General features: G+C 59.0%; 1 protein-coding gene across 4 annotated transcripts; it reads right to left on the reverse strand.

Moving 5' to 3' along the window:
- Positions 1–348: 348 nt before the first annotated feature.
- On the reverse strand, positions 349–16434 carry FTCD (formimidoyltransferase cyclodeaminase). Of its 4 annotated transcripts, none has more exons than XM_004264628.4 (14): positions 16303–16434; positions 15475–15658; positions 14702–14830; positions 13860–13948; positions 13590–13769; positions 12416–12553; positions 12198–12329; positions 6692–6753; positions 6224–6353; positions 5966–6127; positions 2622–2665; positions 2281–2419; positions 1591–1686; positions 349–560 (listed from the first exon to the last, which is right to left on the reverse strand). In XM_004264628.4, exons 1-14 carry the CDS (start codon positions 16354–16356, stop codon positions 474–476), a joined length of 1626 nt encoding a protein of 541 aa, XP_004264676.1. In that variant the 5' UTR covers positions 16357–16434; the 3' UTR covers positions 349–473. The 4 variants fall into 4 exon arrangements, 3 of the variants coding, with proteins under 3 accessions (XP_004264676.1, XP_033274402.1, XP_049565613.1); XM_033418511.2 differs by having other exon boundaries at positions 15475–15676; positions 16303–16396; XM_049709656.1 differs by lacking the exon at positions 14702–14830 and having other exon boundaries at positions 15475–15676; positions 16303–16396.
- Between the last annotated feature and the right edge of the window lie 755 nt (positions 16435–17189).

The following is a 17189-nucleotide window of genomic DNA, read 5'->3' on the forward strand; positions in this document are numbered from 1 at the left end:
GCTTTGAGCTCTCCCGCCAGGACGTGGGACCCGGCCGCTTGTCAGCAGCACCTCCCCAGGAACTCCCGGCCCTCTGCCTGTCCTCACCTTGGCAGGTCCCCGCCCATCAGACAGCGCGGGCTTCACCCCTCCATGTGACGGGCTCTTTCCCCCAGGACTCCAGGTGCTCTGGGACCCTGTGTCACCTTGGGCTGCACCTCCATCTCCCCCCACCTGCCTCCCACACTGGCACCTCACGGGGTCCCCGTCCCAGCCGCTCGGCTCAGCCCTCCCCCAGCCCACCCACGGATCCCCTGTATGCACCCCACAGGCACCAGTGTGTCCTCACTTTACTGGAGGCCCCAGGTGACAGAAGGTGACGCCACGAACCAGACACACCTGCCCCCCACACCCTCCCCTCTCTGGGCCCCATGGGATGTGTCTGGAGGGGCCTCAGGGGGAAGCAGAGTCCAGTGAGGTCCCCCGCCCGGCCATCACTCCCGCCGGGCCTCCAGCTGTTCCAGCACCAGTGCCGCCTGGGTCTTGGCTTCCTGCAGGAGGCCGGAGATGCGCTGGCGGACCTGACAGACACAGGGGCCCCATCACCACCCCAAGCCCGCCACCAACCCCGCTGGCCCCACCTCCCTGCCACCTCCCTGGGCTGTCCACTCTGGGTGACCCCAAGCCCCTGACCTAGGGGTCCCCAGCTCCTCATGGGTCTCTTGGTGGTGACGGGAGGGGCCCCTCTGTCTTTCCTGAGATGTGGGGCCAGCCAGCCCCCACCCTCCCGGTCTCCCCACTTTAGCCATGACTGCCAAAGGCAGGGCTGTGTCCTTGAGGCCTTAAGGGCCAGAGCTCAAGCGGCCTGTCCATTATCTCAATGCTTCCATAGTGGACAGGGCTTTCCCTGATGGCCAAGCCCAGCCCAGCTGGAGAGGCAGGTGGGGACAGGCTGATGCTCGAAAAGGCCGTGGCGCTCCCATTCCGAGCCGCGAAATCACTTTTTAAAGATTGCCACAAGATCACAGAGACACATGGGCAGTGGCCAGGGCTGGGAATGGGGGTGACTGTGGGGCATCCTTTGGAGTGCTGAGAATGTTCCAGACCTTGATAGAGGTGGTGGTCTCGCAACCCCGTAAGTGGGCTTAACGCCACTGAATTGTATCATCTAACACAGTGAGCTGCACGTTTTGTGAATTTTCCTCCAATAAACAGTAACAATGAAATGATCACAAATGCTGAAGTGGGATCATTGCTTAGGCTGGAGACTGTTCTTTGAGACCCTGTGCTGCCAGCGCTACAGCCCAAGCCACCTGGGAGAGACCCCTGCCCTGGCCAGAGCCCCCTGGGAGGGAACTAGGGGGTGCCGGCAGGCCCCCAGGCCACCTGCCTCCACAGAGGCGCTGAAAGACGGCGCCAGCCGTCCCCGACGCCTGCGTTCTGCCGGCCAGGCCTCGTCCACCCTCAGGAGCTGGAGGAACTACTCATCTGATGGACACTTCCCTCCCTTGAGGACCTGCTGGCCAGGTGCCCTGGGCCCCAGGTCTGGGAGCCACGGCCCGAGGGCAGCCTCCAGTGCCCTCGGCGGGCCCGGCCCACACCCCTGCCCACCTGGTCCTTAAACGCGTCATCGGTGACATCCTTCAGGTTGATGAGCACATTGAAATACGCGCCAAACACACCCGTCTCCAGGGCCTTCACCGCCACCTACAACAGCCAAGGGGCAGGGCCGTCGGTACCGGGGGGCAGCAGGGCCTTGCCCTGCCCACTCCTCAGCCCAGGGACACGGCCTGGGGGCCTCACGCCTCATCCATGAAGACGGCAAACTGACCAGCCCAAGGGTTCCCTCCAGGCGGCAGGGCCGGCCCTCTCCCCACAGAGAGAAGCAGCTCGGCCTGGCCCCCTCCAGAGGCGGATATAACAACCAGCCCAAGGAAACGAGGCTCCTCCCCTCAGGATGGGCTGCGGACACGCAGAGCCGGCCCTGGCGTTCCTGGTCCCCGAGCCTCTGCGCACGGCGCGGGCTGCAAGCCCCTGGGTTCTGGAAGAGGGGCGGTGGGAAGGAGGGAAGGGACGGGGTCTGCATGAGGGTTAGGGGTGGCCTCTGGAGACACACTCGAGTTTCTGCTTCTCTCTGCCGCGCGACCTTGCACGAGACCTTAATGGGTGACGGAGCCGGGCCTGCAGGCTGAGACTGACCGAAACGCCCTGTGAGCGCTTGTGCCTGCCCGGCTTGGTGAAGAGCTGTGATGCCCAGTGCCCCTCCGCACATCGCCCCCGCAGCGGGGCTCCACAGCGTACCTGCAGGTCCGACCGGCAAGCCAGGTTCGCGCACAGGGCCAGCTCCTGCAGCGCCGGCCACAGCGAGGTCACCGTCTCCGCCAGCGCCAGGGGCACGGCCACCGCCCGCCTCAGCCCCTCCTGCAGGGCAGCCGCGCGTCTGGAAGCAAGAGGGTCAGTGGTTAGAGCCCAGGGCGCCCGGACACTGCTGGACCCACCTGATGGCTCCGCTCTGAGCAGACGGAACCAGGGTGGGGACCACAGGGAAACTGTTCTTCAATCACAACACACCCCAGTGGGGGACTGACTGGTACCAGGGCCTCCTGAGGCGTCCGGATGTCCGCAGCCAGCGCTGCGCTCACCTGTCCTTGTCCTCAGGTGTGTTCTTGGGCAGCTTCGTTGCTTTCTGCCGGAGCAAACACAGAAACGCGCGGGTGACTGGCTGTGACGAGGGGACACGGGAGCCTGGGGCAGGGAGGGGCTTCACGCAGGGCCCACACACCCCCGAGGTCGGTTCCGTGGATTAGAGCCCTGGGCTCCTGGCAGAGGAGGGCAGGCGACCCGGCGCAAGGCCCCACGTGGTCAGCACTGGAGGCTGGAGAGGAGGGTGGAGGGGAGCGGGTTCTCCAGCCCCAGGCCTCCCAGCCTCCAGGCAAGGCAACCACACAAGCCCCGAAGTCCAGGTGTCATGGTTCAGGCCGTGTCCGCGCATCCCCGAGGGGCCACACAACCCAGGCCTCCTCTGAGGAGCCATCAGCCCATGTGTCACTCGCCTCGCCGCTGCCGGGCAGGCCTCCCCCGTCCCGCACCCCGTGCTGTGAGCACCCGTCCAGCCCCGCTCGCTCACACCAGCGCCCTAGGCCTGCCCACGTGCCGGGTCCAAAGGCGTAGCTGGTGGGGAACATGCCCTGCTGGTTTTGTAGGTTTCACCAAATCTCCGCCCAAAACCGTTAACAGTCAGCTGGTCCATCAACCCTGCATGAGCGTAAAGGATCCCTGGACCCGACCTGAACCAGATTCGATCAGCATCCTGACCCGACCAGAACCAGATTCTGTGACCATCCTGGACCCGACCTGAGCCGGGTTCTGTCACCATCCTGATGTTCCCCAGTCTCCCCGGGCGCCCCTCCGGCCTCCTGTCTCCTGTGACACGTGTCTTTTCCGTGTGGACCCACAGCAGCTCCTCCCGGACACGGGGACCTGCCGACTCTGCTGCTGACCCAGGTCAGGGCAGGGCTGGGGGGGCAGGAGGGTCTCCACTGGGCAGAGCTTTGCTGATTTTAGTCAGGTCTGACTTTCACGTGGCCACGTCTGTGTCTGGCTGAGGGGGGCTGCCCGCCCTCAGGGCTGCAGTCTGATTTATTTTCCAATTCACGGTGAGGTTTCTCTGGTGACTCCACCTGTGATCGCGCATGTATTCGGTGCAAGATAAGGATGTTTTCTTATTTTTGTTCAAAAGTCTGTCTTCCTGCTGCTCACTGGGGACACAGACCAGTGCAGTGTCTATCATACTCACACGCGTGTGTGTGTGATCGCCGGTCGGGTGTGTCTTCAGTCTAACCATTCTATGTTAGGTTTTCTCTAAACCACACCTCTTTGCTGACTACTTTTCTTTTTCTTTCCTGCCTTTGGATTAGGTTTTCATTTTTCTACTGTCCCCTCCAGTTGTTTTATATTTGTCTTATTTCTAATCTCTAGCGGTCCGAATTTTTAATATTTGTTTTTAATTATGTGTTATTACTTATATGCACACTGATGCCTCTTCAGTATCTGAAGTGCCTCAGACCACAGATAGCTAGAGGTGCCCTGAGAGAAGTGCAATAATTCTGGCCTGGGGAGGCCGTTTAAACTACGACACAACACCAAGGAAAGAGCAAAAGAAAGACTGAATATTCGACGACATGAAAACACAAGGCTCTTATGGTCAGAAACCAGCACAAGCAAAGTTGAAAGTCAAACAAGCTGAGACTCCCTGGCTTATGAAAAGGCCTAGGCAGCACCACGCAGAACAGAGAAGAAAAGGACACCTCACTTTCCTGAGAAGGAAATAAAACTGCTGCAGAAAGTATGAAAACGCTCCTCCCCCTGCCCCGCCCACGTGAGACGCTCGCACCAGGGCAGCACCAAGAGACGCACGTGACCACCAGGTCCAGTGGCCGCGGCGTCGGGGCAGATGGCGGGAGGGCCACTCCAGGGCTCGATCCACACAACCTCTGCAAGGGCCACTGGGCAGCACCCTCCACGTGGGAAACACACCCGCCCTGGGGGGAAAGCCCGTCCCCGAGTCGCTCCTACAGCCCGTCCACCGAGTGCCCAGTGACGGAGGCCAGCTGTCCACACTGCCTGTCCCAGGTGCTGACTGGACCTGGCCAGAATCCCCAACAGGGCTGGTCCAAGGCCTCCACCCCAGGCGACCCCAGAACACCGGGCCACTGAGCCGGGGGTGTCCCTGCTCCAGGACATGAGGCGAAAGATGCAACGGGACATCTGCCTGCCGCCACTTGCGCAAGAAAGGAGGAAGGGGAGGCCCAGTTCTGCCCAAATGCACACAAACATCTCAGGGACACGCACGCACCGGGGCTGCCCCTGCTTGGGCACGGGGACAACACACCAGCTGCCCTCTGCCCCTGTGAACTCTGAACCCCTGAAGGCTTCAACCGTTTTAAAAAGCAAATAAACGAAATTTAAACGTAAAAGAGCATAGGGGAAAGGTGTCAGTCTCTGTACCCCGCCCCCGGGGACCCAGCTTCTGTCGCAGGGTCACCTCCTCCCGCAATGCGACATCCTAGACTGTCCCCGTGCGCATGTGGCACTCACGTCGGGGCGCCCAGCCCAGCAGCCCCCGAGATCGCCTGGCCCAGGTCCTCCTGCCCCGTCCCCCACCCACCCCCGAGGCGGCTCTGGATGCCTGCTGTCTGTCGGGAGCTCATTCCTTCCCAGGCGTGTCTTCCTACCCCCGTGGGGTACGAGCGCCCTCATTCCCGCCTCTCCCGGGTCCTCTCTGCTGTATCTGCCCTCAGACACGTCTGGGGCTTCTTGACCTTGAATTCGGACCTCGACCTTCCTGCAAGTTCCCCATCCCCTGCCCGGTCTGATGGACGTCCCTCCTCCGCTGCCCCCTGGATGGGCACTGCCTGGATGCAGCCGCCCACGTCCTGTGCTTCTGAAAGTGCCCGGCTCCCCGGGGGCCCTTTGTGTCTCATGGCTGAACATCTTCTCTGATCTCTGAGACCATGACCCACAGCGTTTCTTCTGTGAAGGTTCCTGTTCCCACCCTTCCCGGGATGGGAGCTCTTCCTTGGGGACCTTGTTTTCCTCCGGCATCTGCAGGTCGGGTGTTACCCATCAGCGGGACTCAGGGACGTAGGCAGGGGGACGCTGAGCCTGGTTGACCCTCAGGACAGGTGCCCTTCTTGCCCCTCCCCCAGCCTGCAGAGACCCCGACCTGGAGTCACGCCTGCACCACACCCGCCGAGCTTGGCCCTGCACGAGCGGGGGTGGGGGGTGCCCAAGAGGGGCTAGATCACTGTCTCCTCCCTCCAGCCCCCGGGGTCTACAGACAACTGTGCTCGTGGCAGCCCCTCCCCCTCCCCCTGTGACCCTGACCCACTTTTCTCTCGTCCAGACCCCGTACTGTCCACCGACCCCACTCTCCCTCGGGGCTGCCTCTGCGGGGCTGGTGACGGAGGCCCGTCTGCATGCTCACCAGGTAGGCCTCGAAGGCCCGGGCGTCGGCGTCCACCATCGCGGTCAGCTCAGTCAAGGCCGTGTGGAAGGGTGGGACCAGGCGCCGCACGGTCGCGTCCAGGTGTTCGAACTGGCGCCGCCCGTAGGTCATGAGGCCGGCCATGGAGGCCAGAGCAGCACCCTGGGGAGAGTGCCCTGTGCGTGGGACCAGCCCCAGGCTGGGCGACGCCCCCAACCCCGGCCGTCCCCCCCGCATCCTCGCCCAGGCCCCACTCACCATGGCTGCACTGGCTGCGGCCACGGAACCGCCCCCTGGGGCTGCCGAGCGGGCGCCCACCTCACGGACGAAGGAGCGCAGGGGCTGGTCAACCAGGCTCTGTTCTGGGCCGACCTCGGGGACCAGGTACCTGCAGGGGTGGGGCTGGGAGTGAGGGTCTGCATCGTGCAGGGGCGGGGACAGGGTCCTGGGTCGTTGCAGCCAGGCCGTAAGGGTGGGGTTGGCCAGGCCGGGGGCCCCTGATTCGCACCAGTGTGTGTGGGGGGCAAGGATGTGGGTCCAATATGCAGAGTGGCTGCCCCGAGGAGGGGCTGTGACCAGCCAGGAGCTGCGTGAGGACAGAGTGGGACCTTGTCGGGACCCCACTGGGCCCCCCAGCAAGCTCCCAGCCCCACGCCTGGCGATAGAGCAGAGCTCTGGAGGACTGAGGGGGTCTCCTCGCAGGGGCGGGGGGCGGGGGCTGCTCACTCGATGATCCGCTCCTTGGGGTTGAAGGGGGACAGGGAGTCCAGGCCCAGCCGGTTCACCACCTGGAAGAGGGGCCGGTGAGTGGAGTCCCCTTGACCGGCAGGTCCCACCCCTGCCACCCGCGGGGCACCCTGCCCTCGTGGGGAGCCTGCAGGGGCACAGCTGCCGCACCCCATGCCCACCAGCAGCCCTGCCGGCTGAAGGCCTCGCTGAGAGCAGGCACCCTGCCTGGGCTCCAGACACACCACCCACCCACCGTGCTGCTCCAGGGAGACCAAGGCCCGTGGTGACCCCATCCTGCCCCCGCAAGAGCCTGTGCTGGAAAGGGACCAAGAAAACTGCCTCTTTGGACAGGATTCCAGCTCCTCGGGTGTCAGGGTCTCTCTGGTTCTTAAAGGCCGGGAGCTGCCTGATCTGCCCAAATGTGAGACTTGATATGTGAGGAAAAGTGAATTTTACCCAAATTCAAAATTAAGTTAGAAATATCCCCATTTTGGAGTAGAATTCTTTCCACCAAAAACCACTCAGGACACTTTATAATGCTCAATGCCGTCACACAGTTCCAACCCCTCTGAGCCACACAGGTGACATGTTCCACACAAAACAGAAAATGACAAGTGCAGCTTGAGGGAAACGAAGCAGCAGGTCCCAGGGGACGGTCATGAGGGCTCCCTGAGGATGTGGAAATGGGGCAGAGAGCGCCCAAGAGCTGGCGGTAGAGCCAGCAAGCAGCCCGCCTGCCGCAGAAAACCTCAGAGTGAGGAACAGAACTGTCAGAATGGAATTCAGCACCCGGCAAAGCTGGCAGAAAGTAAAGGAAACCATTCACAGCCAGAAGTGACCAGAAATGCCCAGAAAGAACTCCTCTCCCAGAAGCTGGGTCCACCCTGGAGACATCTGCGACCTCTCACGAGTAGGGGTGGTCTCGAGCCCACAAGAGCTGTGTCAGACGGGAGACCCTTGAAAGAGGACATCTCCAAGGATGAATCTTGGAAAAACCGCCCATCACAGGAAATATTGGGATACTTCCCAGTCTCGGCCTCCCGTTTGGTGAAGCACGAAAACAAATCTTTCCTGGGAATTCTAACCTGACGGGGAGGTGGGCCACCGTTCACACAGAATTCTCTTCCTGTGTGGCACCAAAGTGCCAAGCAAAAGGCTCATCTAAAGTGGCCCAAACACCTAACAGAGGCAAACACAAACTAAACGAGGTGACCAAGAATTACCACAGACGAAACTCTAAAGAACAGGCCCTCACGATCCAAACTCACAAAGCACGTGAAGAAGCAGCACCATGAGAATCAGCAGACACAACAGTCTGCAAAATCAGACCTTCAAGGACTGCAGACCTCAGAACTTTCAGATAAAAAATATAAAATAATATGTTTTAAAAGACAGTAGAGGGCTTCCCTGGTGGCGCAGTGGTTGAGAGTCCGCCTGCCGATGCAGGGGACAAGGGTTCGTGCCCCAGTCCGGGAAGATCCCACATGCCGCGGAGCAGCTGGGCCCGTGAGCCATGGCCGCTGAGCCTGCGCATCCGGAGCCTGTGCTCCACAATGGGAGGGGGCACAACAGTGAGAGGCCCGTGTACCGACAAAAAAAACAAAAAAGAAGACAGTAGAGAGCGTCAAACACATTAATAAAGAATAAATAAATGTGGGAGAGGTGAAAGCTTCTTAGAGAAAAAGGATGAAGTTAGAAAATTCTCGATGCTCCTAATACTTGCGGCTGGAATTTTAAGAGGAACAGGTCACTTACACACTCTTAAACTACCTCCCCAGGGAGTTCTTATTAACAACAAAAGGAAAACAGAAACACTGCAGTGATAACCCTGGGTCAGGGATACCAGCTTGACCAGAGGACCCAGGTAACGCCCTGAGGGGGACACTCCATCACTTCTGTGCTACTCCTGCCGGAAACGCACAAGCACACACAGCCCTGAGACAGGTCAGACCGGCACCCAGCGAGCGGCGCTTCACAAAGCCACCAGCCGGTGCTCCACAGTCCGTCACGGTCAAGGAAAGACGGGGAGAACTGGGGACCTGATCCAGATTAAAGGCCATAAAAGACAAGCCAGCCGAAACCACTGCTGCTCTGGGGCAGACCATGGACAGGGGGGCACGGATGCGATTTGATTCCGGTCTGCAGATTAGACGCCAGGCTGTACCGTGCTGGATTTCCCGGTTTTGATCATTGCACTGTGATTGTGTAAGAGAACGTCCTTGATCTTAAGAATTACACCCTGAATAAACAAGGGGTAAAGGGCACAGTGTCTTCAATCTACTTTAAAATGTTCCAGAAAAAAATATGATTATGCGTGGAATACAGAAATAGAGTGATACAGCAGATGGGGCCAAATGCAACAATAGGTGAAGCTGGAGAGCATAAAAGAGCTGCTGGTACTGTGCTCGCACCTCTTCTGTGAGTAGGAAATTACATCAAGATAAAAAGCTACACAAAACTTTGTAACTGCTAGAAAGAGAATAGACCCAGCCATAAACTGCATCAGTGATTGCAAAATGAAGCCTGAGAAAACCACAGTGAATACGGGGGAAAGAAAGCACAGAAAAGGCAGAATATGTGGAAGAAAATGCTACCGCAGTGTAACGGGTGTCGGTAAAGTGAAAGGACCAAAAACTGGATCAAAAATACAATGGAAGAAAATATTCCTGAAGCTAAACAAGAATGAACCTGTGAATCACAAGAAACCCTGTTCCAGAGAAAAAACTGATGCGGAACAATCCACAGCAAGACTCCTGTGGCAGCGTCGTTGACCCTCAAGGATAAGGATGGAATTCTTCAAGCATCCAGGAGAAAGAACCGGCCACCAGGTCAGGGTTAGCCTTAGACCTCCGCACAGGGACATTCATTCCAAAGGTGGTAGCGACGTGTCTGCAACGTTCTCAGGAAAAGACTGGTGACTTGAGGTTTTGGTTGTCCTACGGTCTTGCAAGCATAACGTCACAGAAAGACATTCCCAAACCTGCCAGAACCCACAGAATAAAGCCCCTGTGAGCCTTTCTTTAAAAATCTGCTTGTCTGTGAAATCCAGCCAGACAGATGGGAAAGGACAGAGATGCATAGTGACCTCACTTGTGTATAGAACCAAGATTAAACATCTGTGGGTATTTAGTATGTGTGGATATGGGTACAGAAGGTCAATGTTATACACTGACAATGTAAAAATAACAGCAAAGCAATTTAAATCTGGAACAGAGATGACCACTCACACAAGCGCATTAATTTTTTTGTCTCTCTTCACCAAGACTCAACAGACATTGTCTAATATTGATAAACAGCTAAAGGATTAAATACATTATTTAAACTTAAAAAGTTAAGCACCTAGAACTAATAAGTGAATTCAGCAAGGTAGCAGGATACAAAGTCAACACACAAAGGTCAGTGCATTTCTAAACACTAACAGTGAACAATCCGAAAAAGAAATTACAAAAACAATTCCGTTTCAATAGCATAAAATACTTAGGAATTAATTAACTTAACCAAGGAGGTGAAAGACTACAACGAAAACTACAAAACATGATGAAAGAAGGCAAAGACAAATGAAGGGGAATACAGCCCACGTCCAGGGCTGGAAAGACGGTGCTGTAAGACAGCACCACCCCCCAGAGTGGCCTGCGGAGTCAGCGCGAGCCCCGTCACAGTCCTGACAACGTCTTTTGCAGAAATAGGAAACCCCATCCCGGACACTGGTGACAGCTGCACAACTTTATACACATACACCAGTGGCCAGTGCACTTAAAAATGGTTAAAAGACGACAAATTTTATGTCATGTCTATTTTACCATAATTTGAACAACTGAAAAAATATTTAAGCACCAAAATAACCAGCTCCCTAAAAAATAGCACAAGTCTAAAAAATCAGGAAATAGAGAAGCAAGAAAGACAGCAGTAAATGCTGTGCAGTTACTGTCTCATTCATTTCCTGTGTCTCATGTTATGGGAATGTAGATTCTTTTCTTAAAGTGTATATTATGCTTTCAGATGATTATGTCTTCAAAGCTACACCACTGAGTATAAGCTCTGTTGGCTTCCGCCAGACAGCAAAAGGCAGACCTCCCTCTACCGCACTTCACAGATAGTACGTTACTGACAAATTGAAGGTTTGTGGCAACCCTGCTTCAAGCAAGTCTATTGGCACCATTTTTCCAACAGCATTTGCTCACTTTGTGTCTCTGTGTCACATTTTGGTAATTCTTGCAGTATTTCAAATCCTCCTCCGGCACAAAGATCACGACTCTCTGTAAGCTCAGATGATGGTTAGCATTTTTTAGCAATAAAGTACTTTTAAAGTAAGTATGTACACAGCTTTTTTAGACATAATAGTATTGCAAACTTAATAGACTACAGTCTAGTGTAAACATAACTTTTATACACACTAGGAAACCAAAAAAATCGTGAGTTGCTTTATTGCAATATTCACTTTCTTGCAGTGGCCTAGAACCAAAGCTATGCTATCTCCAAGGTGCCTGTGCTGATAAAAATTAAGTCAAACTGATACATTTGGATAAAGTTTTTAAATTAATAAATCAAAAAATAGAGATAAATATATTGTTATAAGGTAATTAGCAGAATTCCTAAAAATAGACTAACTCCTCCATACAGCCCAAAGGAAACCACATACTCTCATGCCTAAAACTAGGACAACAGTAAGTCCAGACATACCTGCTAAATTAGTAGATACAAAAGGATAAACTCAACTACCAAAAGACAAAAGCTTTCAGAGAGGGCTTCCCTGGTGGCACAGTGGTTAAGAATCCACCTGCCGATGCAGGGGACACGGGTTCGAGCCCTGGTCCGGAAGGATCCCACATGCCACGGAGCAACTAAGCCCATGCACCACAACTACTGAAGCCCGCGCACATAGAGCCCGTGCTCCGCAACAAGAGAAGCCACCGCAATGAGAAGCCCATGCACCGCAACGAAGAACAGCTCCTGCTCGCCGCAACTAGAGAAAGCCCGCGCCCAGCAACGAAGACCCAACACAGCCAAAAATAAATAAATAAATAAATAAAACTTTCAGAGAAATCCAATCACGCGTTCATTATAAGAAACACCCTCAAGACAAAATGACTCCGAGGCCAGAGCAACAGGACTGAGAAGGACGGCCACACCCAGAGCAGGCGGTAGGACCTGGGACCAAAGGAACAACTTTGTGAATAACCCATGGACACTAGATTCACGCACCCAAATCCCAACAGGCAGGGAGCGGACGAGGGGCAGGTCCTTCCATGCGCGGGACGCGGCTCCAGGACAGGCACCGGGCCCCGTCCTCTCCGCTGAAGTTTCACAAGACTGAACACATTTTAGGTCACAGAGAAAACCTCAACAGTGTCCCCCAAGTGAAAACAGTGTGATCTCAACTTCCAGGCACAGACAAGAAAACAAAGAAGGAGGAGGCCTGGCCCCGCAGACAGGGCCCCAGGCCCGGGGTGCAGGCGTCCGGAGCCCCCCACCTGCTCCCTGACTCACCCCCAGCCCCACCCACCAGCCGGAGCCGCTGCCCCTCCTCCAGGACAAAGAGGTTCTCCTTCTCGCAGTAGAAGGCGGCCACGTCCAGCAGGGCCTTCAGAGGCACCAGGCCCACCAGCTGCGAGCCCACCACCGGGAGGCTCAGCTCCTGTAGAGGTCAGAGGTCGGAGGTTGGGGAGTCAGCGCCCAGGGGGCTGGGCTTGAGAGACAGGGGAGGGGACCCACCCTGCTCACCTGGGCTTCTCTGCAGGTCTCCTCGTAGACCGTGTGCAGCCCTGTGACCTCAAAGTCCAGGAGGTTCATAGACACCTGAGCCAGGTTCTTCTCATCCAGGTACCAGCCGATGCCCTGCACCTTTCTCAGGCGTCCTGGCTGCCAAGGAGAAGGCTTGCCCAGCCCGGCCCCGCCCAGCCTCTCCTGCGCCCCGCACTGAGAGCCCCTTGCCCCTGCATCCCCCAGCCAGCCCGAGGGCTCCCTTCCACCCCAGACACCCGGACGAGGGGGGCCGTGGCCTGAAGACTGTGCGGTGCAGCCAGGCAGCCGGCTTCAGGCAGGTCTGTTCCTCACTCGCCCATTCTCATCTGAGCCGGGAAAGGGCCTGCCCACCACGGGAAACCAAGGCACCGAAGGGTCAGTGCCGCGGGGCCCGCCCTGCACAAGCCACAGGCTCAGACCAGGCAGGGCGGCCTGGGCATCCCGCCCACATCCCTGTCCTGGGGGCGGGTCCCTGCCTCCCACCCCTTCTACCCCTGGCCCCAGAGGCCAGCTCCTGGCCCTCACTGCCTGGGGTGACTCAGTCTACCGTTCGGGCTTAGGCAGACTCTTGACGTCAGCAGAGCACAGAGAAGGATTCGGGAGTTGCCGTGTTTTTGTATTGTGTTTGCAGACAACTGAGTGTTCAGCACGGAAGCTGGGCTCCCAGGGCCTCAGCTGCCTGGAAGGCCCAGGGCTCTGGGAGTGGGGCCTGACAGGTGGGCAGGGCCTCCTTCACCGGGTGTCTCTGTGTCTGTGTCCAGCTCGAACTTTCTGCAGGAGCGATACTCACACTAGGTGACAGCTATGATGGCAGACTTGGTGGATGAGGGCACCTGGGGGTACCTGGAAGTACCTGAGGCATCTGGAGGTACATGGGGGCACCTAGGGGTACCTGGGGTGCAGAAGCGGCTGTTTTCCTATCAGTGTGGAAATGATGCAGTATTTTAACCACAGCTGCAGCCCTGCAACTTCCATGGAAAATGTCCTTAAAGACCTGCTCCCCAGCTTCAAACCCTGGAACCCCGACCCTGCCGGTCCCACGTGGCGTGGACCCCGAGGCAGGCTGGTCAGCAGCCCCACGCACGGGGCAGGGCCTGGGCCCCCTCCGGCGGCGGCACGGGTGCCCTCACGGCGACCCCGCGCCCGCCCTCACCTGGCCCGCCCCGCGGCCCTGCTCCCGGAGGTCGAGGGCGATGCGGTGCGCTTGCTCCCTGGTGCCGAGCAGGTTGACGTTGAACGCGAGGAGGAACTTCCGCGCCCCCGTGACAGTGGCCCCCCAGCTGGGGACGAAGGAGCTGGGGCCGAAGTCGGGCGCCCACTCAGCCTGCTTGAGCTGTGGGGAGACCAGTGGGTGAGGGAAGGGGGAGGACGGCCACCCTGCGGGGTCCGCCCCCAGACCGCCCACTGGGAGGGGACACTGCACCTTCTCAGGCAGGGCCTCGTACTCGCCGGCCCGGATGGCCGGCAGAGACCGGCGGCTGGCCGTCCGTGCTGCCTCGCCGTAGAGGTACACTGCAAGGGGCCTGGCCGGTCAGGCCCTCGGCCGGCGGGCGCTGCAGGACCCCCATTCCCGCAGCTCCGTCTTGCTGGCAGCGCCCCCATCTCTGAGCCCCGTCAGATGGGTGTGGGTGGTCGCTGATGGGCACTCTATATGGGCCAGGACCCGTCCTCTGCCCACCCCTGCTGCCCCTGCACAGATGCCCCAGAAAAAGCCATTGCCCGCCCACAACAGGGGCTGGAAGGATATTCGTGTTTCTCTCCAAAGTGCATTTTCATTGAACGAGCAACACGCCCGCAAATTAAGGAACGAGGAGGAGAGAAAACAAAACTCACCACCAGCTCTGACACCTGCACAGGGCAGGTGACACCCGTCCATCAGCCACATTGCAGGGGGCTGGACCTGTGCACGGGCTCACAGGTCCGCCTGCTGCCCTGTGCTGGGCTTTTCCTTGATTTGGTTAATTCCCCAAAGAGACTGTTTAGGGCTCCCCTAGTCCTTTACAGAGCGGCTCCTCGGTCCCTGCCTCCCTGACGGCTGGGACCCTGTCCCTGTGGTTTGTCCCATTGCAGGAGAAGCGGGACATATTCCTACCTGTCAAAAACCTGCATGGTAGGGTTTTTGGGTTTTTTTCTTAAAATGCATTTTTAAGGATGCAAGAGCAGAGAGCCTCAACGGATGTTTGAGGCTGCTGGGAAGTGAAGTGAAGTGAGGAGGGGCCGGCTGGGGGAGCCCCTGGGGTAGGCCGCCCTTCCCCAGGCACGCACCTGGCACACCCAGCTCCTCTGCCAGCCGCTGGCCAAAGGCCTGAGCACAGAGCACGCATTCGTCCATGGTGACGCCCCTCACTGGGATGAAGGGGCACACGTCCAGGGCGCCCATCCGAGGGTGCTCCCCTGCACAGAGATGGGGGCTGAGGAAGCTGGGGCCCGGGTGTGGAGCTCGGGGCAGACCCTGCACTCCAGCCCCCTGCACACGCACACCCGCACTGACCACAGGGCCCCGGGAGAAGCAGCCCCCGATTTCTGCGGCATCTCAGGGGTAAAACCCTCCCTCTCCTAAGAGCCGAGAGGATAAATCCGAGCCCTCAGGGAGGGGCGCCGTCACCCGGCTGCCTTACAGAGGGTCCTTCTCAGAGCCCGAGTCCCACTGGGGTCAGATGGCAGCTCCCGCGGGCCCCTCCCCCCAGGCGGTTCCTGAGATAAGCCTCCATCTCTCTTCACCAGTTGGGATCTCTTGTGAATTCCCTCCCCCTCTGTGGGTGTCCAGAGACCCTGCCCTTTTGACCAGCTCTCCGTGTGTCCACCGACCTTTGACCCTGCCGCCCACAGAATGTGTTTGGTTTGTGGGCTGTTGACAGATCGGGCTGTGTCTCCCACCCCCGCCCAGGGCCTGCACAGAGTGCAATCACCTCTCTGCCAGCCACTCCAGGGCCCCCTGAAACGTGGACGGGGCCCAAGGAGCATCCAGCCAGCGCGATGGCCCCATGCCCTTGGGGAGTCCTGCGGGCGAGGCCGGCCGTGCGCACTCGGGCCCTCACCTCTGTGCCTGCCCATGTCGATGAGCCGGTGGGCGACCCGGGCGGCATTGAGGGCCCCCTCCACCACGTCCTCGGGGCGCCCCACGAAGGTGTAGACAGTGCGGTTGGTGGAGGGGCCAGCGTCCACGTCCAGCAGCACGCAGCCCGGGGTCTGCACCACCGCTCGGGAGATGGCGTCGATCACCTGGGGACAAAGCCAGGCCTGCGCCTCGGTCTCCCCACGCGGAAGAGGGGGCGGGAGCTGCAGGGGCCATGCCCGCCCTGTCCCCATTCAGACACGACGCGGGGCGAGGACCTGGGCATATGGGGGCCGGCGCCCAGGCAGCACCCTCCGGGAGAAACTGAGGCAGGAAGCAGAACCCGGGCGCAGGGGCTCTCAGGGCCCCGAGAAGGTGACCCACAGGCCAAGATCACAGAGGGGCAGGGCCCCAGCCCACAGGCCACCTGTGTCTGGGGGGGCGGAGCGTGAAGGGCCCGGAACCTTCTGAGGCAGCAGGAAGGCCTGCCCAGCTCTCTGTGCCTCAGTTTCCTGCAGGTCATGTGGGGATGAGAGCGGCGCCCACCTCAGAAGGTGGGGAAGGGAGACGGGGTACCCCCCGGGGACCCTGAAATGGCCCTGGGGGTCGGGCTTCAGGGGCCCTGTTTTCACACAAGATGCCAAGTGACCCCCCCGGACCCCAGGCCCAGACCTGGGCCAGGACCTGGCTGCCTGCCTGCTGCCACCTTCCGCACCCTTTCCAGAGAAGACAATCCCCAAACCGCACACTGAGCCGCATCCTCCTTGCCCTGAGCCCCTACACCACCCCCCGCCGCCCCCTGGTGCCTCACCTCCTGGCTCTTCCCCTCCGAGAAGTTGGGGACACATTCTACCAGCTGGGACATGGTCCAGGCCCTGCTGTAGCCGCTCCTCTCGCCAGCAGAGATGGGAAGGAGGCCAGCAGGGCCTTTATGCCCTCGGGCAGCGCCCCACCCCAGGGCCAGGCTTTTTATTAACCGAGTAGATGGGGGAGGGGCAGAGCCAGGACCCGAGAGGCTGCCAGTGGAGGGCGAGGACTGAGGCCTCCACCCACGTGGGCGTGGGCTCCGCCAAGGGAAGTGCCTGTGGCCTGGACCCTCGGGGGAGGGTCCTCGGCAGGCGGCGGCTCAGGTCAGCCCAGGCTTGAGGCCCAGCTGGGTCCAGGGCCCCCTGGTGACCCTCTGGGTGACCGTCCGGTGACCCTCCAGGCCTTTCGTTCCTTGGCAGAACAGCCAAGCCTCAGGGCTGCAGGGGGGTGAGAGGGACCATGTGTGAGGCCCCGGCACCAGCCCTGGCTCTCAGCAGAGGGCAGCGCGCCTGGTTGGGCAGGAGAAGGGGCAGGGGGTGAGTATGTGCGGGTGCGTGCCTGCTGGCGGGGCGGGCAGGTGAGGCCCAGCTCTCCCGGCTGCTGGCTGTGCTCCCTGAGGCCGGAGGGTCCCCACAAGGGCGACGCACCCCAGGTCAGCAGCACAGGGCCCTGAGCCCAGAGAGCCAGCTCGAGTCAACACTGTCTTGAAGTCCTTCGTGATTTTTGAACAGGGGATTGTTTCCATTCTGCAAAGGCCCACCAATCACATGGTCATCCTGGCAGCACATGGACCCCCACAGACCCCTCCCTCCCAAGAGCAGACTGCAGCCATCCGTGCTCCTCCCGGAAGCAGGCCCCCACGCGGCCTTTGTGGGGTCAGCGTCCGCAGCT

The sequence above is a fragment of the Orcinus orca genome, chromosome 5 (genome assembly GCF_937001465.1).
Source record: "Orcinus orca chromosome 5, mOrcOrc1.1, whole genome shotgun sequence".
Taxonomy (NCBI): domain Eukaryota; kingdom Metazoa; phylum Chordata; class Mammalia; order Artiodactyla; family Delphinidae; genus Orcinus; species Orcinus orca.